The sequence below is a fragment of the Chrysochloris asiatica genome, unplaced genomic scaffold (genome assembly GCF_000296735.1).
Source record: "Chrysochloris asiatica unplaced genomic scaffold, ChrAsi1.0 scaffold00115, whole genome shotgun sequence".
In the NCBI taxonomy this organism is placed as follows: domain Eukaryota; kingdom Metazoa; phylum Chordata; class Mammalia; order Afrosoricida; family Chrysochloridae; genus Chrysochloris; species Chrysochloris asiatica.
The window spans coordinates 9,561,492-9,588,147 of NW_006408633.1; the positions used below are offsets into that span (position 1 = coordinate 9,561,492).

General features: G+C 42.1%; 1 protein-coding gene across 2 annotated transcripts in view; it reads left to right on the top strand.

Moving 5' to 3' along the window:
* The window catches only part of LNX1 (ligand of numb-protein X 1, E3 ubiquitin protein ligase), a 155,563-nt gene that overhangs the window by 74,882 nt on the left and 54,025 nt on the right, over positions 1–26,656 (top strand). For both annotated transcript variants that reach the window (XM_006868062.1, XM_006868063.1), the window contains exons 2-3: positions 23,941–24,182; positions 25,172–25,324. In XM_006868062.1, the coding sequence (XP_006868124.1) occupies positions 23,941–24,182; positions 25,172–25,324 (395 nt within the window). The remainder of the gene's footprint in view (positions 1–23,940; positions 24,183–25,171; positions 25,325–26,656) is intronic.

Genomic DNA, 26,656 nt, shown 5'->3' on the forward strand with positions numbered 1-26,656 from the left:
GACCTGGGGGGCATGGTGGAGGGATTGCAGGGTATACCCTTTGGTTGGTTGATGATGCATGGAGGGGATTGTAACCATGGCAATGAGACAATATACGATAGAATGAATGTAAAACTGATGTTCTCCCATGTAAACTGTCACATAATTCACAATAAAACATTTAAGAAAAAAAGAGAAAAAAAAAAAAACATAAGGCCTTCAAAACGGCTCATCACAGGCAGCTGCAAATCTAGGCTGCTTGCAGAGCTGCTCAGAAAGCTTGCTGGGCAGTCCGTTCCCAAGTTTAGGAACGCTTGTTTTATTGTTCTTAAGTGCCGTCAAGTCAGTTCCAACCCATAGTGACTCTGTATAGGGTTTCCGAGGAGTAGCTGGTGAACTTGAACCACCAACCTGGCAGTTCAAATGGCTTTGCAGTCTGGCTCATTAACCCACAGTGCCATACCAGGACTCCAGGAACCCTTACCACCATGAAATCCACCCTTTCCCAGTTTTCCTAAGAACACTTCCTCATCTATTCTGAAACCAAAGCGCAGTTAATCCATAGCCCAGTTTCCCAAAAACAAGCAGCTAGACTTTGGACAACTCCTTGGGTGGCTCAAGTAATTTACAACTATCTGCTAACCAAAAGATAGTTCCAACTCACCCAGGGCCTCTGCAGAAGAAAGACCTGGTGATCCGCTTCCCTAGAGATTGTGTTGTTGTTAAGTGTTATCCAGTCGGTTCCAACTCATAGAGACCCTGAATGGTGGTGGTTGTGTGCCGTGGGGTCAGTTCAGACCCAGCGACCTTGTATAGGGTTTCTGAGACTGTAAATCTTTATGGGAGCAGAAAGCCTCATCTTTCTCCCACTGAGCAACTGGTAGATTCGAACTTTTGGCCTTGAGGTTCACAGCCCAACTCATAATCCAGTGTGTTACCAGGGCTCCTGGTAGGATAGGGTTTTCGACCCTAGATAGGGTTTTTGAAAAGCAGTTAGTGGGCTTGAACCACCCATCTTGCAGTTAGCAATCCTATAGCACTAAACCAGGACTCCTATAGATTACAACCAAGACAACCTGAAGGAACATTTCTCCTCTGTGCCACGTGGGGTCACCATGTATTAGAACTGACTGAGCTGCAATAGGGTTGATTTGGTTTTAGACATTGGTCATTTCTAGGAGTTTTAAAAGTAAATAGAATAGTTCTGAGTGGAATAAAGAATTGCAGGGATCAGTGTTAATTTTAAATAATAATAATAAGATGACACCTTCCCAACACACATATTTATACTGATCTATGAAGAGTTAACAGAAAACTCATATTGTCTATAGTTTGGGGACTGGCTCCACTCATTCTGCTCCCCTCCCCCAAACTTGTCCAGAAAAATAACTCAGTGACCCTAAAGATGCCAGAGACTCACAGATTGGATAAACTGTCCTGACATCTCTATGAGGAATTGGCCTGGGATGTGGACTGTGCCCAAGTCCTCAAACCATCCTTCATGAACCACTGACAACTTCACATCTGGTTTCAACTTTGGAATTCTTAGGCGCCACCCCAGGGAACAGCCCTGGTATTTATCAGGTGCTCCTCACTATCAGCATGGCTCTTCCTAACTAAACAGTGAGGTCACTTCCTTTAGTTGCCATGGAGCCCTGGAATTGTCCAAGGATTGGACCTGCAAGAACTGCTATAAGAGTTTGGGTAGCATTTTGGATTGGCCACTGAAGAGGGCATCGTCACCATATGCTGGTAGGGACCTGAATCCACAAACAACCTCTCTCCAGCACAAGCTTTTGTTTCTCTTCATTTTCAGGGCAAAACATGAAAAGAGGCAGACAGATGCTGTAGAGCATGGGTAGGGAACATCTGGCCAGCGGACTGTATGTTGTTATTGACTCTGACTCATAGCAATCCTGTATAGGGTTTCCAAGGAGCAGCTTGGTGGGTTTGAACTGCTGACCTTGCAGTTTGTAGTCCAGTGCTGATCCTACAACACCACGCCAGTAGGAGATTTTAATACACCATATTTATGAAGGACAAACCAACTAGAAAGAAATGCAACAAAGAAGAACTAAACAATACAATCAACCAACTTGACCTCATAGACATATACAGTACAATGAACATTCTTTTCCAGTGCACATAGACATGCTCCAGAATAGACCATTTGTTAGGCCAACAAATCAACAATTCTATTTACAGTATAATCTAAGAGAATAAAATGCCTAGGAATAAAAAATACTGGGGATCTGAGCAACGTATACAATGAAAACTATAAAACATTTCTGAAAGAGATTAAAGAAAACAAATAAATGGAAAGATGGTCCATGTACCTGGATTGGAAAACTTAATTAGTGTTAAGGTATCAATACTGCCCAAAGCTATCTGTAGATTCAATGCTATTCCAATAAAAATTCTAACAGCTTTATTTACAGAAATAGACAAACCAGTCCTCAAAAGGCTCCAAATAGCTAAAACAATGCTGAAAGAGAAGAACAAAGTAGGAGGACCCACACTTCCTGATTTTAAAACATACTGTATAGCTACAGTAATCAAAACAGCCTGGTACTCATATGACAATAGACACATAGACCAATGGAAGAGAATCCAGGGTCCAGAAATAGACCCACACAGCTAGGGCCAACTGATTTTTGGCAAGGGTGCTAAGTCCATTCCATGGGGAAAGAAGTCTCTTCAATAAATGGTGCTGGGGAAATTGTATTCCCACATGCAGAAAATGAAACCAGATCCTTGCCTCACACCATCCACAAAAATAAATTCAAAATAGCTTAAGGATCTAAATATGCAAACTAAAACCATAAAATTCTTAGAAGAATAAGCCAGGGCAACAATGTCAGGTTTAACTTTCAACAATGAATTATCTAACATAATAACAAAAGCACCAACAGCAAAAGACAAGATAAGCAAATGGGACCTTATAGAATTTGAAAATTTTGTTCATCAAAAGACTTTACTGGGAAAGGAAAAAAAAAAAAAAAAAAAAACTGAGAATTAAAGAAAAGAGGTCCTAATCAGAATGAACAATCAAGTCTATTGCCCCCAGTAATAACAAAAGCACCAACAGCAAAAGACAAGATAAGCAAATGGGACCTTATAGAATTTGAAAATTTTGTTCATCAAAAGACTTTACTGGGAAAGGAAAAAAAAAAAAAAAAAAGCTAACTGACTGGAAGAATATCTACAGAAACCAAATCCAACAAGAATTGAACAACCAAAATATATATGAAACTTTGACTGTTGAACAACAAAAAGACAAATAACCCAATCATCAAGTAGACAGAGCATTATTAGCTGTCAGAACATGCAAACCCAAACCACAATGAGATACCCTTACACTCCCACTAGGATGGATAGAATAAAAACAGAAAATAACAAATATTAATAAGGACGTGGGGAAATTGAACCCTTATCCAGTGCTGATGGGAATACAAAATGGCTAGCCACTATGGAAATCAGTGGGGTGGTTGCTTAAAATACTAAAAATAGAACTACGTTGTGAGCCAGGAATTCCAATAGACTTGAAGATAGAGACTAAAAAGAGACTGGTATACCAATATTCATTGCAACACTATTCACAATAGCCCAAAGGTAGAAACAACCTCAATACCCATCAACAGATGAATGTAGTACAAACATCCAATAGAATACTTCTCAGCCAATAGGAACAATGAAATGTTGATGAATACTACAGTATGGCTAGAGCATGAAGACGTTATGTTGAGCAAAATGAGTTCATCACAAAAGGGCAAATATTGTATGACCTCACTTAGGAAGTTAACCTTTCTGTACTATATCTTCTCATTAGCAAGCCAGGATATAATAGGATCTTCCTTATAAAGTTGATTTGGGGAGTGATCGGTTGCTGTCCATTGATTCTGACTCCATCAGGTTTTCAATAACTGATTTTTTTGAAAGTAAATCAATAAAATTTTCTTCCAAGATACCTGTGGGTGGATTTGAACCAGAAACTTTTGGGTTACAGTAGAACACTTACGCATTTGCACATACTATGAGGATTGAATGGGTTAATATGTGTACCGAGCATAGATCAGTGCCTGGTCTATAATAAGTGTACTATGTGTTGGCTATAATTATAATTGAACCATAGTGTATGTAGCATTATACGATCAGCACTGGACTGGTAACTGCAAAGTCAGCAGTTTAAGCCCACCATTTGCCCTTGGAAACCTTATACAGGGTCATTGTGAGTCAGAGCTGACTTGATGGCACTTAACAACAACACTAATTATAATTACTAATTTGTGAGTTGAAATTTGAAGGAGAAAAAGATGTGTCCACAGATTGTCTTGTAGACCCTAACTCTGTAAACGAATAGAAAAGATGGATGGAAAAAGAGAGCCTTAACGTTAGGTATAGAAGCCCTGGTGGTACTGTAGGATAAGCATAGGACTACTAACCAAAAGGTCGACAACTCAAACTCACCAGCCATTTCGCTGGAGAAAGATGAAACTTTCTGCTTCCATAAAGATTTACAGCCTCGGAAACTCTGTACAAGGTGGAGTCAAACTCAACTCGATGGTAGCGGGTTTGATTTTGGTTTTTAACATATAGAAAAGTTTCTTCTCTGTGAACACACAGAGTGCAGGGACTAGCAAACTGTCTCCCATACCTGCATCTATTATTCCACAGGAACTTGTCAGCCTCTTTGGTAAACTTCAAGTCAAGTGTAATTGCTTAGGTTGTCATGGGACTGTTTGTTCCCTGGGTATACACTATCCTTAGGACAGACTGGACCTCTCCCAACCTCACGATGCCCAAGCCAAAAGGTTGCAATTGAGCTGCTCATAACACTGCCTGCCTTTTTAAGATACTTTGCATTTTTGTTTTTAATGTTCTCTTTCTGGTGTTCGTTAACAAATGAAGCAGATGTGGCTGGGAGAGCTGGGGACCTTTTCCCCAGAAGAGAGAGGCCACTGAGGGGAAGGAGTGTGTGGCTGGTAGTGATGTATGAAGCCTCTTATTTCTCCAGCATGAGGACCATTCAGGCTCAAGTTCTCTGTCAGGGTTCAAACTGACTACCCAAAGATGGATTTGCTAAACTGCTGATTTCTTTATTAATTTGATGTCTGCTGTCAGACTACTAACCTCAAGGTCAGCAGTTGGAAACTACCAGCAGTTCTGCAGGAGAAGAATAAGGCTTTCTGCTCCCATAAAGATTTACAGCCTCGGAATCCCGATACAGGGTTGCTATGAGTCAGAAACGACTCCACGGCGCATAACGACACCAACACTGCACCCGCGACTACACAAAAATGTGAATGATTTGTTTTTTTCAGGAATGTTGTTGTTGTTGTGAAGTGCCATCGAGTTGGTTCCGACCCATAGCGACCCTGTACAGGGTTTCTGAGGAGTGGCGGGTGAGTTTGAACTGCCAACCTTGCAGTTCAAACTGGCATTGCAGACCAGCACATATGTCCTGCAGCGCCACCCCAGGACTCCTTTTCAGGAATATGGTGGTTCGTGGTGGTGGTGGTGGTGGTTATGTGCCGTGGAGTCGGTTCCGACCCATAGCGACCCTGTACAGGGTTTCCAAAGCTGTGAATCTTTACCGGAGCAGAAAGCCTCATCTTTCTCCATCAAACAGCTGGTAGTTTCGACCTGATGACCTTAAGGTTAGCAGCCCGAATCGTAAACCACTACACAGCAGAGCTCCTTTTGGAGGACTATAGGGGTTCTTTCTTTGAAAGAAAGCGTATTCATTTCTTTTCAATGACAGCCATGATTTTATTTTCTTTTATTTATGTTTAGTTATGTGAGCGGCCATGTAATTTGATCCCAGGGAACACGGTTTTTAGTATAGAGGGAGATAAAACGTAACCCAAGCAAGGAAGAATGACTTTGCTTAACATTCTTAGACAAATGAGATGTTGCTTAAGAAGATAAAGGTATGGTTGAATAAAATGTAGATGTAATAACCTGATCTGAACTTGAAATGTTCCTGAGTGGGGCCTGTACTCAGGGGTACTGAGGACCAGAGAAATTGGAGTAATTGAAGTCATATTCCTGTTACTTGGAGTCTCTTCCAAGTAATACGATCAGGACTTCATTAGCAAGGGTAGGTCCTGCTCAAGGGTGGGCTTGCAGAGCTCATGATGGGACTGTTTTAGAAGCTGATGACTGATGCCTTTATTTTTATCCCAAATAATAGGATTTCTAGTTCTTCAGAATAAAAGAATTGTGAAATTTTAGTTATCATGCATTTCAGATGTATCGCCTGCCTCCTTCCAAAACCAGAGACAAGGCATCCTGCACATACTAAAATATCTCGACCTGCAGTATCAAATGACAACAGAAAGAGCATTTAATAAAAGAAACAAAAATATAGTAGCCTTTGTAATATTTCAGGTTGCTTTACTATAGGCACAGATAGGTACAGTGCATAAACCTTTAAACCTCACAGTAAGTAAATTTTATTGTATCCACTGTACATATGTGAAACAATGCTCAGAGGAATGAAGGAACTTTCCCAAGAGATGGTTGATGGCAGACCTAGGAATCACACCCAGATGTATTTAACTCAAAACTCTGAATTTTTTCCACTTTACTTTGCCATCTTTCTTAGTTGTTTTTTTTTGAAGTATTGTATAGTGGTTACAAATCGGGCTGCCAACCTCAACGTCAGCAGTTCAAAACTACCAGCAGTTACCCGGGAGAAAGATGAGGCATCCTGCTCCCTAAAGATTTACAGCCTCGGAAACACTGTGCAGGGTCACTGTGAGTCAGAACCAACTCCACAGTACTTAACAACAACCACAACATAGTGAACCTGTATAGGGTTTTTGAGGAACGACTGGTGGGTTTAGACTTTGCGATTAGCAGTCCAACGCTAATCCTAGAGCACCACAACAGAACCTCCAAAAACAAAACACTGTACCACCACAATCCATCACAGGAGATATATGATATTATTACTCTTAGTCTGATTCTAGACACACTGTTGTCATTGAGTTAGCTTTTGACTCAGTGATCCCATGTGACCATGTCGGGTTTTCTTGGCTGTAACCTTAATAGGAGCAGATCGTCAGGCCTTTCTCCCACAACACTATTGGGTGGTTTAAACCACCAACCTTTTGGTTAATAGCGGAGCTCTAACTTTTACCACCAACATCTTAGAATCTGGATCAGATAAAACCCTATCAAAGTTACTAAAGAAGTATGTGAAACAATAAAGAATAATTGAAAACAGTCATTTCCTTTCTTCCTCTTCTAGTCTTGAATTTGAGTGTAGGGAAACGAAAAGGAAATCATGTGTTTGCTGAGAGAAAAGGGAGAGAAACTGGCATGGAGATCAACCACAAGTAATTATGTGTTACAAGCGCTGTGTGGGCACTTCTCTCAAGTCCCAATTTGGTAGTTTCAATATACAGAACACCAAAAGGGTAACTGCTGCCCCATTCAATTCAAGAAATCTTTACTGAATGCAGACTCTAGACTTTCTCAAAAGTGCCCCAGTATGGCAGAGTTTGTAACTTCTACTCAAGTCCCTTATAAAGGCCCCGGTGGTATTATGGTTAAAAATGCTTGGCTGTTAACTGAAAGGTCAGAGGTTCAAATTCGCCAACTACTCTTTGGGAGAAAAGTGTTGGTAATCTGTGTCCATAAAGATTGTAGATTGGAAACCCTAGGGGCAGTTCTACTCTGTGACTTAGACTAGACTTGATGGTCCACAACAACTCAAGTTCCTTATAGTTCATGAGGTGAGTGTTGCCCAGAGCTAACCAGGGAGCTGAGGCAGGGCTAATGTACCTTGAATGAGGTCATCAGTGATATGGGAATCCATGATTCCCTTCTAACTCTTCTTCAAGTAGCTATTTTGATCCTTGTTGTTGTTGTTGTTGCTAAGTGCCATAAGTTGGTTCTGATCCATAACAACCCTGTATAGGATTTCTGAGAAGCAGCTGATGAGCTTGAACCACCGACCTTGAGGTTCAAACCGACTTTGCAGTCCAGCCCATTGACCCACAGGGCCACTCCTAGGTGGGAAAATCCTATGTTTGCAAGGCTTGGTTCTATTGGCTTAACTATGGAGCTAGATTTTTTATTTTTCCCAAATCATTCCAGATCATTCCAATCACTCTGAAATTCTCTCAGATCATAGCTTTCTGTTCTAGTAAAGGTTGCTCGACTTAGAATTTAGATTCATTGATTATGTTATTTAAGTAGTGTATTTAGGCTCTACCTCTCAATGAAGAAATTATTTTCAAGTTAAAATGTTTGGCCCACTCTCTAAAGTGACTATAATGAAAAACAGAAAGCATAAAACAAATGTTGGTGAAGATGCAGAAAAATTGGAATTCATGTATTGCTGGTGGGAAAAAGTTTGTCAATCCTTAGAAAATTAAGCACAGTTACCATATGACACAAAAATTTCAATATTAGTTATATACATGAAGTGCTTCATATGACTCTTCTACCCCAAATTTTTATAACTCCCGCCAAATAACTTTTTTTCCTTTGATAGGTCTAGGTAAGAGGAGATGGGGGAAGACACCAATAGGATGATATGATTCGGCTCTGAGTGATTGTTAGTAGAATTGATTGTGATTGTAAAAACTTGGAACTCTAATGTGGGTCTAAAATGAGCCATCTCAGTAGCAGGAGAGTGGGAAGCATCTTACTACCATCAAGGAAGAAGAGCCATGAGTAAAACGCATCATTTGGACCCTGAGATCCCTTCACATTGAACCTGCTCGATCCAGAGTCAGAAAGCTGTAATACCATAGGAGCTTCAGAGGAGGGGTAGCAGCAGAAACAAGAGACAGAGCACAAGATACAGCGGTGGGATTCCTAGCTCATTAAGCAAGTATTTAATAGGAATGTCTTTGGGCAGGAGGCTTGCTTGTAGAGTGGGTTGCCTCTAGACACTTAATTGAGGGAGGGAGGTTTGCTGACCTATGGAGCTTGTGCCGAGTGCTTTTGAACTGAGGCATATAGTGGAATGGAATGCACTTTAGACATTTAACAGCAGCCTTCAAAGAGCTTTGTAACATTGCCTTAGTGGGGGCAGAGTCCAGGCTGAAGGCCAAAGACAGCCCTGCTTGCAGGCACAACAGAGAAAAGGCTGTCTTGATGAAAGAACTGTTTCTTGGATGTATTTGATCCCAAACTGTAACTTGTGAACTTCCTTAAGAGTATGGTCTGTGAGTTGGGTGGCCATTGCATAGAAGAATTGGATCAGATGAAAAGTTGAGAATGCTGTGAGAATGCTAGTTAGTATCAGAATGGGTAACAAGGTTGAAGGGTAGAGGCATGTCTGACCCTCCCATTCAGGGGAGAGATGAATGGAGAAAGTAGAAAGAGGTGTGCTCAGAAATAATAGGACGGAGAATCTTGGGCCTTGTAGGCCATCTGAGGAGTCCCTGGGTGGTACAAGTGGTTAATGCATTTGGCTGCTAACTGAAAGGTTAGAGGTTGGATTCCTCCCAGTAGCTCCTCAAAGAAGACACTTGGTAATCTACTGACAAATCAGTCATTGAAAACCCTAGAGGGAAGAGTTCTACCCTAGCACACATGGGATCTCCATGAGTTGGTTGTTATAACACTGTAACTGGTGGTTAGACCATTGTAAAGACCTTATGTGTTTAGTCTAAACAGAGAGCCTGGTTTAAAGGATCACTCTGGCTTCTCTGTTAACAGTAGATCGTGAAGTAGAAGCAGAAACACCACGTAAGAGACTGTTGACAATAATTCAGTCATCGATAATGGTGGCTTGAACCAAGCTGGTAGCAATGAGAAGTAGTTGGATCCTGGATGTACTTTGCTGGATTCTATCAAGAGAAAGAAAGAAATCCAAAAGGATGAGTCTGAGGTTTTTGGCCCAAAGAACAGGAAGGATATAAGATGCTATTTAATGGGGAAGATGCCGGAAGGGCTGGTTTGGCAGAGCAGATTACAGTGTTGGGATGTGTTAAATTTGAGATGCCTATTAGATGTCTAAGTGAAGGCTTAGAGTAAGCAGTTTGATATATGAGTCTGAAGTTCAGGGGAAAGCTCTGGGCTGGAGGCCAGGCCCCATGAGGGGAGAAAGCATGGAGCTCCACAGCCTAGATTCAAATCCCAGATCCACTGTGTGAACTTGGACAAGGCCTTCCTCTCTTTTGTTTCCATTCCCTCATCTGTAAAGTCAAGGTGATATCACTACTCTTCTGGCACAGGTGGAACAGTTAAATGAGATGACACATGTAAAGAATAACACAGGACATTATGTTGTTGTTAGTTGCTTTCGAGGGACCGTATGTATAATAGAAGAGAACATTGCCGGTTCATAACCATCTGCATGTTTTAGTCAATTGTGTTGCTACTGTGTCAATATATGTCATTTCAGGGTTTCCCTTGTTTTCCCTGACCTCTGCTTTACCAAACATGATAAATTGGCTTTTCCTTCATATCCAAAGTAAGTAAGGCCAAGTCTCATGACCATCCTCGATCCTAAGGAACATTCTGGTGGTACTATATAAATTGTCAAGTGCCATCGAGTCGGTTCCAACTCATAGCAACCCCACATAGAGTTTCAGAGGAGCAGCTGGTGAGTTGGAATCTCAGACCTTGTGATTTGCTACAGCACCACACCAGTACATAAATGGGGAACACTAATTATCTGTCCTCATCCTCCTCTTTGGACAAGCTAGGATTGATAATAGGAATCAGGGAATGCTTAGAATAACTATATGAGGAGTGATGTCTCAATCCTTAACCAATGGAAAACAAGTTTTCAAGTGAAAATAAATTATGGTGGTGTAGTTAACATGACTTGGGTGGATGGTGGGAAGACTGATAACAGGGAGATGAGCTGGGATGTGTTGCAAAGTGAAGGAGATACAGAGTCAGGAAGGTGGCAGTGAAGGTGCAGTTGGCTGAACTCACCCTCAGCCTCCCAAGTCACTCACACCCCAACAAAGGCTTCTCTGAGTCGGCACTCTATGAGTCCCTGAGGCTCCCAGCTGATGTATCCAAGGACACCAACGAGAGCCTACCAAATGGCCACCATCTCCTCCCTCTCCCGTGGTCTCCCAGCCTGACCCCCAGCACCAACTTTGAGCAGTTTTGGTGTCGCTCATCCTGTTCCATGGAACAGAAGCCTCAGGTGAAGTTGTTGGCAGGACACTTCTTTCCGCGGTCCCTTAATCTTGGTTCTCTTTGCCTGAAACTGTGAATCCACCCTGAGCATTGAATGACTTCCTTTCCCACTAAACAGTATCTTTGGAATTCTGCTCTCCCACGAGTGAAAGATGAACAGCTGGGATTCAGTCTCATGCTTGGAAGCTTCCTTTTGGAGACTCCTCTCTTCAGCACGGATGTGTTTATTCACACAAACTGGAAGAGAGCAAAGCTGAGGAAAGAATAAGAAAGAAAGGTTGCTTTTTGAAGGACCAAAAAGAGACACAAGTCTGACCGCCCCACAATGGCAGTACTTGGCTTATTAGAGGGTGGACACTTACATAAGCTCTGGACTGCAAACTGAATGGTAGGCAGTTCAAACCCACCAGCTGCTCCTTGGAAACCCTATACTGGGTCTCTGTGAGTCCGAACCAACTCTTTGGCTTTTAACAACAACACTAACCTATAGGTTGGCAGTTAGAACCCTTCCTGGCAACTTGCCTTTGTAAAGATTACAGCCATTAACACATGGGCTTGTCATGCGTCAAAATCCACTCGAATGCAACAGGTTAGGGTTCATTTTGTAGGTAAATCTGTCCTGCAGATGCTTTTTATTTAGCTAGCAAGGTGTTTTAAAATTTGTTGCCAACTTTTAAAAATAAGAAGATTACACACTAAAAACTGGATATCAGCTTCCACACTGCTCTCGCTGGCAGTCCTGGGCTGGTATTCTAAAGACAACACTCCGTGGAGCGCCTGTGAAGCGCCCGGTCTGGCTGCTGTACCCTTCAAACAGAGCAGCTCTGCCTCTCCCAGTCCCCACCCAGCCTTGCCTTACTCATCTCCTTGCCTGACAAGCATGTGAGCCTGCAGTGCTGGTTCAAGGAAGATCAGACTAGGTGGTGAAAGAATTCACAGAAGGGTGTTGGCACAGTGTTTACCTAATGCACCAGAGAACCCAGAGAGAAGGAACCCTGGGGCAATGAGTGATCCAAGGGAGGTTGGTTGTGCCCTTAGCTGGACAGTTATGATGAGGGTGTTGCCGCTGGTTTCCTTGTGGGCGACTTATCTTTTTTTATCATCTATGGACAAGTTCACCATCAGAAGAGAGCGTTCTGGCTGCAAACCAGCTCCAGGTGCCTAGCTGGCTGAATTCTGCAAATTATATCTGGGGCCTGTCCTGCTTCTAGTCTCTACCTCCCATTAGCAGTGAACTCACTGACTCAGGAATTTTTCTACCCTGCACCTGCCTCCCCAGCCCCCGCCCAAACAATAAAGAACAAAAGTCCATAGCACACCTAATGTCAGTATCCTTATATTAAGACTGATTTAAGGCTCCCCGCTATATAGACATTCAGGAGTTCACCTTTATTATTCCCAAGAAAACTGATTTTTCAGAGTAGCTTCATTTAGCAGGAAGTCCCTTGGTGGTTAATATGCTCCATTGCTAATCCAAAGGTTGGAGGTTCGAGTCGACCCAGAGGTGTATCAGAAGAAAGGTTTGATGATCTACTTTCAAAAATTCCATGAAGCACATTTTTACTCTAACAGCCATGCGGTCTCTATGAATCAGGGCCAGCTATACAGCAACTGGCTTTGGGGGGATTTGTTTATTGGACAACGTATTCAAAGTACATGGCTTGTTTGTAAAAGGTTTTCCCATGTTCCTTGGATTCAACCTTCAAGTTCATGGTCATCACCCATCACCATCTGATGGTCCTTAGAGCTCAGGATTGTTGTTGTTGTTGTTGTTGTTAGGTGCCCTTGAGTCAATTCCAACTCCTAGCATCCCTGTCCACAACAGAAAGAAACACTCCCCTGTCCTGCACCATCCTCTCAGTTGATAGTACGCTTCTGCCCATTGCTGTTGTCCCTGTGCCAGGCCATCTCGTTGGGGGTGCTCTGTTTCACTGACCCTACACTTTACCAAGCATGATATCCTTCTAGAATTCTTCCGATTCATCATCACTGGTGTTAGTGCTCAGGATAACTTAACCAAAACCATTGCCAGCAAGCCAATCCTGACTCATAATGACCCAGAGAAGAACTACCCCCAAGAGTATCCAAGTTTGGGGATCTTTACAGAAGCAGACTGCCACATCTTTCTACTGTGGAGTGGCTGGTGGGTACAAACTGCTGGCCTTTTAGTTTAGCAGCCAAGCACTTTAACCACTGTACCATCAGGGGTCCTTCAGGATAACGAAAAGGGAGACTAAATCCACTTGCACCAGGAGCCTTATTGGTATTGTGTGTTAGGCATTGGGCTGCCAACTGCAAGTTTGATGGTGGCGTTCCAGTTGCTCTATGGGAGAAAGATGAAGCTGTCTGTTCCCAAAAGCCCTTCAGGGTCACTATAAGTTGGAATCAACTCCATGGCAGTGGGTTTGGGTGTTGTTTTTTTTTAAGGGGTGAGGATTGAACTTTGAAAACAAGCTAGGGCTCACTGTTAGAGTTCCAGCACTGGCCAATGCTAATCAGCAAGTCTCCTCCACTCCCCTCTTTTATGCTTGTAAATCAGGAGGCCTAGGATGAGTCGCCACAAAAGAGATGATTAGTAAGTGCGAGTAGTTACCATAGATTACTCTGATTCACGATTAGCCAACAGGCTGCCTCACACAACTAGGAGGTTCTTGAAGCAGAATCATTTTTATACACGCTTTTGAATCTGAGCATCTAGATCTGTCAGCCTAATCAGCTGTTGTAAAGTCACATTGTGAGGCCAAAGAGAGAGTTGCTTACCTGTTTTTTTCTTTACCCAAAACTACATTTGGGAACCCCAAATTTGAAACAAAATGAGTTCTTAATGGCACGATTTGGGGATTCAGATATTCTTAAATGCTACCCCATCCTCACCTATGTGTAGCAGAATAAGATGCCACTTTCTTTCATTGGAATATACTATATCCCCCAGAAAACCACAGCTTCGTGCTTCTGCCAGTCATTTGTCTAATTGGAAAATTCATTCCCTGCTCTGGCACACAGTCAAGGTCATTACTGCCTTGAGAAAGAAGAACTATCTCCAGACCAACTAAATAGCCTTGGAGCTTCCTTCCCATACACTGCTAACCAAATACTGCTGGCCGGCTGAAAAGTATTCCAATCATGTATTTACAACTTTGGAGCTGCTTAAACACACACTGACTTTTATTTTTTTCCATCACAAAGTGTTTCGTCCAATTTTTAAGTTTGCCATATCAGCCTCTTTGCTGTTTTTATGTGGAACCATTCCAAGCCAAAGTAGCTAATCAGGACCAGTAAAACCTCCCCTGCCAAGCAGGGAGCTCAAAACTTTTCTAGGGAAGGGCAGGATGAGCCAAGGACTACTTATTCAAAATAAGTTTTACCAAATCTAAGATGATGTAGATTTTAAGGGGCTTCCTATTTTGTGTACTAATAAGAAAGGAGCAGCAATGGGCCCAAACATAGCAACGATTGCGAGGTGGCGTAGGACCAGGCAGTGCGTAAGGTCACTATGAGTCCTTGTTGTCAAGTGCCATCGAGTCAATTCCGACCCATAGCAACACTGTATAAGGTTTCCGAGGAGCGGCTGGTGAGCTTGACTCACTGACCTTGCAGTTCAAACGGCTTTGCAGTCTGAAGCATTAATGCACAGGGCCACACCAGGACTCCTTGGTGCTCTTAAATACGGATGCCAACTCAATGGCAGCTCACAACAAGAAGAAAGGAAATTTTAAAAACAAAACAAAAACCTGCCTCAAATTAAACTTTCCCTAAAAGGTTATAACAATGTTCCTGTGATGCAGGACTCAGTCACAACAACCTCTTGTGGTTGTAAAATCCACCCAGAGGAATTTAGCAACTTCTTCAGCCCCAACTCACATTGCTTGGCATGTAATAGGCTATCCTTTTGAACAATGTCGATAGTGAATGGTAATACCATTTTTCATTGCCTTAAAAAAAAAAAAAAATTAAATGGTTCCCTTCAAGTTGATTCCCATTTGGTGGATTTGAACCATTAACCTTTTTGTTAGCAACTGAGAGCTGAATTGTTTGCACCACCCAGGGACTCTTGCATTTCCTTGCGAGTATCTTTATTCCCAACTTCCCATAAAGTACCTGCTTGCCCTTTTGCAAGAAAATAATGGAATTTCAGTTCTTGCCATGAATGTTGATTCCTCAATATTAAATTAATACCCTGATGCTCTGTTTTTGAGACTTTCTATACAGAGTAACTTTTTTTTTTTTAATCTCAATGTTGAATCATAGTGTAATCATTTCTGAGACATTTAAATGGCAGTTAATCTCCAATAGTATAGTACGCAGAGTACACGCAGCTTTGAAGGTGGCAAGGTGGATACCTATGACCGTGTTCACCAGGCTCAAGTAAGAGTCTCTGTGTCAGGATGATGACCTATAACACCATCAATCACACATGTGTCCTGAGCTCAGTGATCTAAAAAATGTGAAAACACAAGGCCTCTTAAAACTGATGAGTTACAAAAATAACTATGGTTTATTGAGAACTTACTATATATCTAGCAACATCATTAAACTTTTAATAAACCTAATATCAATGAAACATTGCAGCAACCCAGGAAATATGTACAGATTCAGAAATTGAGCTGTTGCTATTCAAACTGCCATATCACACAACTAGGTAAATTTCACAGCAAGAATTCTGATCCAGATAATAGGGGTATAGTGCCTTCTATCTTGCCCAAACCGTGATTCTACAATATGAATTGTGTGTGTATATTAACTGTAGGCTGGTCTTGGATTCAGTTTACTTTCAAGAAGATGAAGCATCAATACACATAAGCTTGTTGTCATTACCTGCTGTTGAGTCCGTTCTGATTCACGGTGTCCTCATGTGCATAGAAAAGCGCTGCACTGTGGAGTTTGCAAGCAAATCACCAGGCCTGCCTTCTAAAACATCTCTGGGTGGGTTCAAACCACCAACCAACCTTTGGGCATCCCTGGGCGGTCATTGAATACATCACCCAGGTATACCCAAATAGGTTACCAAAGTGCTATTTAAAATAACCGTATTAGACTTTTAGTAAGGAATTGGTCAGAGTGATCTGTAATGAGCACATTCATTATATGTACATTTCTTCATCTGAAATGATTTCTGCCCTAGCAACAACCATGGAGGCTGGTGTGACTACCTGAGGCTTTACCACAGAGTGACAATACGGTTAGATCATCACAATTTTCTGACCACATCCCTACCCAAGAGCTAAAATGATTTGCCCAAAAGCACACAAAAGGACATTCATGGTAGAATATGACCTCACTGTTAGATGTTGTGGAGCCAATTCATAGCAACCCTGTGCAACAAAATGAAACAGTGCCTGGTTCTGGGCCATCCTCACAACTGTTATGCTTGAGCCCATTGCTACGACCACTGTGCCAGTCCATCTCATTGGGGGTCTTCTTATTTTTCGCTGATCCTCTACTTTACCAAGCATAATGTCCTTCTCCAGAGACTGCTCCCTCCTGATAACTTGTCTGAAGTATGAGAGATGAAGTCTCACCATTCTGGCTTCTAAGGAGCACTCTGTATTTCTTCCAATACCTATCTACTTGTTCTTCTGGTAGTCACAGTACTTTTAATCCAACACAATACTCTTATCCAACACCATAATTCAAAATTCAAATGCATCCATTCTTCTCTGGTCTTCCTTATTCATTGTCCAACCTTTGCATGCATATGAAGCTAATGAAAATACCATGGCTTGGATCAGGCGCACCTTAGTCCTCAAACTGATATCACTGCTGTTAAACACTTTCAAAAGGTCTTGTGCAGCAGATCTGACCAGTGCAATATATTGTTTGATTTCTTGACTACTGCTTTCATAAATGTTGACTGTGGATCCAAGCAAAATAAAGCCTTTGATAATTTCAATCTTATCTCCATTTACCATGATGTTACCTGTTGGTCCTGTGGTGAGGACTGTTGTCTTCTTTACATTGAGATGCAATCCATACTGAAGGCTGTGCGATCTTTGGCCTTCATCAAAAATTATTTTAAGACCTCTCTGCATTCAGCAAACAAAGTTGTATCATCTGCGTATCACAGGTTGCTAATGAGTCTTCCTCCAATCCTTATGTCATGCACTTCTCTGTATAATCCAGCTTCTCAGATAATTTGCTCAGCATACAGACTGAAAAAGAATGTGAAAGAATACAGCCCTGGCACACACCTTTTCTGATTTCAAAACATTCAGAATCCCTGTGTTCTGCCCGAACAACTGATTATTGGTCTATTATGCTTCCTCATGAGCACAAGCAAGTGTTCTGGAATGCCCATTCTTTGCAATGCTACCCACAGTTTGTCATTTTCCACATAATCAAAAGCCTTTGCAAAGTCAATAAAGCACAGGTACAATGACTCATATGCAAATTCAAACTGAAGCTGAAGAAAATGAAAACAAGTACCCAAAAGCCAAAATATGACCTTGAATATATCCCACCTGAATTTAGAGATCATCTGAAGAACAGATTTGATACATTAAACACTAAAGACCGAAGACCGGAAGACTTGTGGGATGACATCAAGAACATCATACATGAAGAAAACAAAAAGTCATTGAGAAAACAAAAAAGAAGGAAAAGGTCAAAATGGATGTCAGAAGAGACACTGAAACTTGATCTTCAGCATAGAGATGCCAAAGCAAATGGAAGAAATGAGGAGGTCCAAGAGCTGAACAGAAAATTTCGAAGATCAGCTCAAAAAGATGAAGCCCAATATTACAACAAAATGTGCAACGATCTGGAATCAGAAGACCAAAAAGGAAGAACACGCTCAGGATTTCTCAAGCTGGGGGAACTGAAGAAAAATTTCAAGCCTCGACTTCCATTATTGAAAGATTCTCTGGGCAAATTATTGAATGATGCAGAAAGCATCAAGAGAAGATGGAAGGAATACACAGAGTCACTGTACCAAAAGGAAATGGTTAATGTTCAGCCGTTTCAAGAGGTAGCATATGATCCAGAGCCAATGATACTTAGGGAGGAAGTTCAAGGTGCATTGAAGGAATTGGCAAAGAACAAGGCACCAAGAATGGATGGACTAAAAATTGAAAATTTCCAAGAAAGTGAGGTGGCACTGGAGGCACTCAATCATCTCTGCCAAGAAATTTGGAAGACAACTATCTGGCCGACTGATTGGAAGAGATCCATATGTGTGCCCATTCCAAACAGAGATGACCCAATGGAATGCAGAAATCATCGGATAATCTCTTTTGACATCTTAGCGAGTAAAGTTTTGCTAAAGGTAATACAGAAACGGCTACAATCATACATTGACAGAGAACTTCCAGAGGTTCAAGCTGGGTTCAGAAGAAGCCATGGAATGAGGGATATTATTTTGCCGATGTCCAAGGAATCTTAGCTGAAAGCAGAGAATATCAGAAAGATGTTTACTTGTGCTTTATTGACTACACAAAGGCTTTAGATTGTGTAGATCATGACGAGCTATGGACAACATTGCAATGTATGAGTATTCTGGAACACTTAATTGTGCTCATGAGGAATCTGTACCTGGACCAAGAAGCAGTTGTTTAGAGCATGGGAACACTAAATGTTTTAAAATTAAGAAAGGTGTGCGACAAGGTTGTATTCTTTCACCATACTTATTCAACCTGTATGCTGAGCAAATAATCTGAGAAGCAGGGTTCTGTGAAGAAAAACATGGCATCAGGATTGGAGGAAGACTCATTAACAACCTGCGATATGCAGATGATACAAACTTGCTTGCTGAAAGTGAAGAGGACTTAAAACATTTACTGATGAAGATCAAAGAGAACAGCCTTGGGTATAGATTACATTTCAATGTCAAGAAAACAAAACTCCTCACCACTGGACCAATAAACAACATTCTTATCAATGGAGAAAAGATTGAAATTGTCAAGGACTTCATTCTTCTTGGATCAACAATCAACAATCACAGAAGCAGCAGTCAAGAAATCAGATGATATATTGCATTAGGCAAATCTGCTGCACAAGAGCTTTTTTAAAGTGTTGAAGCACAAAGATGTCAGTTTGAGGACTAAGGTGCACCTGACCCAAGCCATGGTATTTTCAATGACCTCATATGCATGCGAAAGCTGGACAGTGAATAAGGAAGACTGTAGAAGAATTGATGCGTTTGAGTTATGGTGTTGGAGGAGAATGTTGAAAGTGCCATGGGCTGCCAAAAGAACCAACGGAACCACATTGGAAGAAGCGCAGCCAGAGTGCTCCTTGCAGGCCAAGATGGCCAATCCTTCAATATTTCAAGCAGAGGCTTGGTTTTTTTCTCTAGTTCTCTCAGCTTGAGAAATGCTGAGCATGTTCTCCCCTCTTGGTTTTCTAACTCCAGGTCTTTGTACATTTCATTGTAATATTTGACAGATTTTTCTTTCTATTCAGCTCTTTTACTTCATCATTCTTCCATTTGCTTTTGCATCTCTACACTGGAAAGCAAGGTTCAGAGTTTCTTCTGACATTTGTTTTGATCTTTTGTTTCTTATCTGTAGTTTTAATGACTTTTTGATTTCTTCTTGTTATCATCCCACATCTCTCATTAGTGTCTAATGCATCAAATCTATTCTTAATAGGATCTCTAAATCTAAATATTTTGACTCTCGTGGACTTGTTTTAATTTTCTTCAACTTCATGTTGAACTTACAGATAAGCAAGCAATTGATAGTCTGTTCCACAGTCTGCCTGGTTTTGGCTGATGATATTGCATTTTTTCACCATCTCTTCCCACAGATTTAGTCAATTTGATTCTTGTATATTCCATCTGGTAAGGTCCATGTGTATAATTGTCCTTTATGTTGTTGAAAAAAGTTATTTGCAATGAATATGCCATTGGTTTTGCAAAATTCTATCATGTGATCACCATCATCATTTCTGTCACCACAGCTGTATTTTCCAAATATGAACTTGGTGATATTCTTTGTTGTTGTCAAGTGCCATCAAGTCAATTCCATCGCATAGAGACCCTGTATAGGGTTTCCAAGGAGCAGCTGGTGAGCTTGAACTGCCGACCTTACAGTTCAAATGACTTTGCAGTCTGATGCATTAACCCATAGCTCCACACCAGGTGATATTCTTAGAGTGCCTCAAACATTATTGCCAGATGCTCGGGCCTACTTTTTCTCTACTTCTGTTTACTTCACCAATTACTTGCTTTTCTCACCAAGGTTTTTCTTTAAAAAAAAAAAAAATCAAATTAAAAACAGATATGAATGAATAAAGCCAATACCAGTTTTCATTCAGTTGATTTCAACTCATGGCGACCCCATGTGTATGACATCAGAACCAGTGATTGAATTCTCACAATGGGATTGCCACGTCTTTGCTCCCAAGCACCACTGGGTGGGCGCCAACCTTTAGGTTGTCAGCTGAACACCTAAACCATTTGCACCAGCCACGGACTCCACTTTGAAGGAATGGAGACAATTCTCTTTTTGTTAAGGACCATAAAGCTATTTTACTCTCCCAGTGTTAGAAGACATAACAATGAGTGAAACTTCTCAGTGCACTCAATCCCTCTGGTCCTGGCCACTCCAAGGAACAAAGCAGGCTCTTTCAGACCAACCCAGTGGTAGAGAGAGGAAGCTTGTCTCTAGGGCAAAGCCAGGTTGAGTAAACTCCTGTGGCTTTGTGGCAACCGAGACTCTGCTTCTGTGAGCAGTTCCATACAGAAACTGAGAGCATCTGTTATTGCATGCAGTGCTGTAGGGGATTTCAGTTGGGAGCTAGCCCTAAAAGAAATGAGTGAGAGTGTGTTTGTATATAGGGCTTTCCTGGTCAAAATAAACACCGAGTCCAAACAGTTCAAGATCACCAGCCTCAAGCTCTGGTCATGTAGACACCACTACAGAGTTCATAAATTTGCATTCCTAGGCCAGTGCAGAGATTGTCTTAGGAGCAGAAATATGCATCTCTTAAATTATTTTCTCAATTCATCCATTCATTTGGTTGACAAGTTTATAATGAGATACCTACATGTGAAAAGAGAGAAAGGAATACAAGTGGAAGCAAATTGAGTTGTCTCACATTTAGCAAATGTATATTTTTTCTTCTAAGGGTACATTTTTTTCTTCTAAGGGTACATAAGGAGCTCTGGTAGCATAGTGGTTACGAATCGGGCTGCAAACCGCAAGGCCAACAGTTCGAAACTACCAGCTACTCCACGGGAGAAAGATGAGGCTTTCTGCTCCCGTAAAGATTTACAGCCTCAGAAACCCTGTGCAGGGTCGCTATGAGTCAGTTCCGACTCGACGGCACACAACAACATCAAGGGTACATTGGAGTTCTGGTATGGCACTGTGGGTTAATGCACTGGACTGCAAAGTCAGTTTAAACCACAAGGTTGGTGGTTCAAGCTCACCAGCCACTCCTCGGAAACCCTATACAGGGTCACTATGGGTCAGAACTGATTCCACAGCATTGTAGTAGTAATTCATTTTTATTGGATCTTAACAAAAGTAGCATTTCACCCTAGCCTGGAAGAACTGTTTCTTCACTATAGTTTGAGAAGCATTGTAATAGAAAACTATTGTTGTTGTTGTTGTTAGGTGCCATCAAGTCAGTACTGACTCATAGCAACCAGATGTGCAACAAAACAACACTGCCTTGTCCTGCGCCAACCTCACAATCATTGCTACATTTGTGCCCATCGCTGCTGCCACCATGCCAATCCATCTCATTGGGGTCTTCCTCTGACCCTTCATGTCACCAAACATGATATCCTTCTCCAGGGACTGCCCCTACACCCTGACAATACGTCTAAAGTATGAGAGACAAAGCCTGACCATCCTGGCTTCCAGGGAACATTCTGGCTGTCCTTCTTCCAACGCAGATCGGTTTCTTCTTTTGACAGCCCATGGTACTTTTTATATTCTCCTCCAACACCGCATCAATTCTTCTGTGATCTTCCTTATTCAGTGTCCAACTTTCACATGCATATGAGGTTATTGAAAATACCATGGCTTGGGTCAGGCGCACCTTAGTCCTCAAACTGATATCTTTGCTTCAGAGCACTTTAAAGAAGTCTTGTGTATAAAACTATGCATAGTCAAAAATAATAGATCTTTCCCATCTGTACATATTCTTCAATACTCCACCAAAACTGTATCATCAGTATCCCTAGAGATAGCATGGCGCCTATCCTTCTAGATATGTACAACTGTATGTTGTCGTTAAGCGCCATCAAGTCAGTTTCAACTCATAATGATCCTGTATAGGTTTCCAAGGCTGTCCTTCTTTTGGGGGAGTAAAAAGCCCCCTCTTTCTCCCATGGAGCAGCTGGTGGGCTCAAACCACCAACTTTGTGGTTCACAGTATATATATATGGTTGTTGTTGTTGTTAAGTGCCATCGAGTCGGTTCCCACCCATAGCGACCCTGTACAGGGTTTCCGAGGGTGTAAATCTTTACGGGAGTAGAAAGCCTCTTTCTCCCGCGGAGCGGCTAGTAGTTTTGAACCGCTGATCTTAAGGTTCGCAGCCCAATTTGTAACCACTACGCTACTAGAGCTCCTCCTATATATATGGTGGTGGTGGTTATGTGCTGTGGAGTTGGTTCCGACTCACAGCAACCCTGTACAGGGTTTCCAAGGCTGTAAATTTTTACGGGAGCAGCTGGTAGTTTCAAACTGCTGACCTTGAGGTTCACAGCCCGATTCGTAACCACTACGCTTCCAGAGCTACCCTGCTTAAGCACTGGGCTGCTAACCAAAAACTTGGTGATGCGAATCCACCCAGTGGCTCTGACAGAGACAAGACTTGGAGATCCACTTTCATAAAGATTACAACTGTTAAAACAAAAAATCATATTAAGACAATAATAGAAATTGAAGTGTATAGAATGTATGATTTGCAAATTGGGGTAACATTTTAACTGTTGTTGTGGTTGTTAGTGCCATCGAGTCAGTTTTGACACATAGTGACCCTTATAGGGTTTCTGAGGAGCACTTGGTGGGTTGGAACCACCGACCTTGTGGTTAGCAGTCTAGTACTTATCCCACAGTACCACACCAGGACTCCAACATTCCAATTGGAGTGTCAGGAATGTTCCAAAGATGAGAACAATAGATCCATTAAATCTGTAGTCAGGAAGAGTTTTCAAACAGCATTGTCTTGAAGAACAATTCAAATAATTACTGATGTACCTTGAACATAGCTCCTGGTCTGACCTTTTGAGTCTATTTCCCAAAACAAACTGAATTCTTCAAAAGAGTACAAGGCAGGCTACAGAAAGTCACTAAGGACATGCCATATATCCTAAAACAGATTCCAGTCAGACCCTGGAGTTCCTGCTGCATGCAGATGATTTCCTAAAAGAACCCTAAGGCAAACATCTTCGCTAAACTGCTTCTTAAGCTATTGTTTGACCTCTAGATGACTCCAGGGAACCAGTTTTTTTCAAGTCTTAAAAGGACAACTAAAGGCAGTGGCCAATGAGAGTTATGCCAACTTCCTTAAGAGCCAGAAACCTGGATTCTAAGAAAACTAAACTCTTTCATCATAGCAAAGGAAGCCTTATGGCGGAGTTCTGCTTTGCCACATAGGGTTGCTATAAGTCGAAAATTAACTCAACAACACCTAACAAGTTAAATGCCATCGAGTCAGTTCCAACTCATAGCACCCCTGTATAGGGTTTCCAAGGAGCGGTTGGTGAGTTTGAACTGCCAATTTTGTGGTTCAAATTGACTTTGCACTCTAGTGCTTACCCTCCTGCACCACACCAGGACTCCAACAACAACAAAACAACAGCAAACATGTATTTGAAGTGTGGCTCTGTTTTAATCACCGCAGCAAATTTGAAGACTTTTCTAACTTCCCCATTGGTTTGGTTACAGCTGTAAAGGAGCCTCCCACTACGGCCTGACCAAAGACCGGAAGAGGCGCTCCCAAGATGGTGGTCAAGATGGCTGTGCAAGCCTCACAGCAACGGCACTCTCCCCAGATGTTTCTGCAGCTGCCCCAACCTCCTTACTGACAGATGAGTCAGGCCTGGACAACCCTGCCTACGTGTGCACAGTGGAGGATGGCCAGCCAGCAAACAGTCCATCAGATCCTGGCCGGAGCAACCGAACTAGAAGTGAGTCAAATGGGTGGTTGTCTGGGAATGAGCTCCTTGCTTTGGGATTGCCCTCCACGGAATAAGCACTGGAAGGTTCTAGAAATGTTGTCTTGGTATTGTGTTTTTTTTTAAAGGAGAAATAGTTCTGTTAGTTTTGGCAGCAGCCTAATGTCCAATTCTCCAAAGTAAAATGAAATCATGAGTAGCTCCGATTATTAAAACTATGAAATCTGACTTGGTGAAATGGTCTGAGGCCAGACCTACAGAGTCATCGTTTTCGTGGTATCAGTCCCTTCCTATCCATGCTGCTCAAGAAAAATGCTTTCAGTGTAGCTCACGGGGGAAAAAAATAGATTTTTAAATAAATTATACATATATCACTGTTGAAAATGTAGGTAAGAAAATTCTGTAATCCAACTACCTACAGATAACCAGTTAATGTTTTACTGTATAGTATATACTCCCGTAAAGATTTACACCCTCGGAAACCCTGTACAGGGTCGCTATGAGTCGGTTCCGACTCCACGGCACATAACAACAACAAATATATGCTTTAATGTGTCTGGCTGGCTGGCTTGCTGTGTGCCGTGGAGTCCAAGGTTCCGAGGCTTTATGGGAACAGAAAGCCTCATCTTTCTCCCGCCGAATAGCTGGTAGTTTCGAACAACTGACCTTGTGGTTCACAGCCCGATTTGTAACCACTACGCTACCAGAGCTCCATGTGTCTAGGTGATGCAAATGATTATACCCTTGGCTACTAACTGAAAAGCTGGTGGTTCAAAGCTAACCAGTGGTGCCATGGAATAAAGACATGGCGATCTGTTTCTAAAAGCTCACAGCAATGCAATCGTTATGGAATACAGCTCTACATTGAAACTCATGGAGTAGCTACGAGTTGGAATCAACTTGACAGCAACTGGTTTTTAAAGCTCTAGCTTATCAAATACATACGTATGAGATTTCTATGAATGCGTAACTGTTGTTGCTATCTTCTGTCTTTTCCTCAGCACGGCCCTTTGAGCGATCTACTATCAGAAGCAGATCTTTTAAGAAAATAAATCGAGCTTTAAGTGTCCTTCGGAGGACAAAAAGTGGAAGTGCAGTTGCCAACCAAGCTGAGCATGGAAGGGAAAGTCCTGAAAATCCCACTGCCCCTGAAGGTAGGTGAGCTGGCCTGAAGTGACTGGGGTTCCGGAGTGACATCGGTGGCAATGGTAGTCTGACCTCCACCTCACCTTCTGTGACATCTGTGTCCCCAAGGATAAAACATATTTCTAAATTTTGTCACCGTACAAGTAACAAAAGTAGAAATTATTCTTCTCTTTTTACACAGATTGAATGGAAAAGCAATCAGAACCCTTGTCTCTAGGTGCTGACTTAAGGCTTACGTTGTTTTTTGTTAAATACCATCAAGTTGGTTCTGACTCATAGTGACCCTGTATAGGGTTTCCAAGGAGCAAATAGTGTGTTCGAACTGTCTATATTTGTGGCTCACAGTCCAGTGCTAATCACACAGCGCCACACCAGGTTAATAAAGAATAATACTGATTTATAGCCTGGCAAAGGAGCTCTGGTAGCATAGTGGTTACGAATCAGGCTGTGAACATCAAGGTCAGCAGTTCGAAACTACCAGCTGTTCCATGGGAGGCTTTCTGCTCCTGTAAAGAGAAGGCCATAGAAGAATTGATGCTTTTGAGTTATAGTGTTGGAGAAGAATATTGAAAGTGCCATGGGCTGCCAAAAGAACCAACAGATCTGTGTTGGAAGACATGCAGCCAGAGTGCTCCTTGGAGGCCAGGATGGCCAAACTTCATCTGTCATACTTCGGACATATTGTCAAGAACCAGTCGCTGGAGAAGGATATCATGTTTGACAAGGTGGAAGGTCAGAGTGAAAGAGGAAGACCCCCAGCGAGATGGGTTGGCAAAGTGGCAGCATCATTGCACTCAAGCGTGGCAACAATTGTGAGGTTTGCCAAGAACCAGGCATTGTGTCATTCTGTTGTGCATAGGGTCACTATGTGTCGGTACCAACTCGATGGTACCTAACAACAATAACAATAACCTGGTAGCGTAGTCGCTATGAATTGGGCTGCTAACCTCAGGGTCAGCAGTTCAAAACTATCAGCTGTTCTGCAGGAGAAAGATGAGGCTTTCTGCTCCCGTTAAGATTTACAGCCTCGGAAACCCTGTAGAGGGTTGCTATGAGTCAGAACAGACTCCATGGCACACAACAACAACAACATAGAAACCCTAGAGAACATAGTAGAACCACCTCATAGGGTTTCCAAGGCTGTAATCTTTACAGAAACAGACTGCCTCATCGTTCTCCTGCAGAGCAGCTGGTGGGTTTGAACCACCAACCACATAGTTTGCTGCCAAACACTGTAACTACTCTACTTTGTTGTTGTTGTTATGTGCCATGGAGTCGGTTCCGACTCATAGCGACCCTGTACAGGGTTTCCGAGGCTGTAAATCTTTACGGGAGCAGAA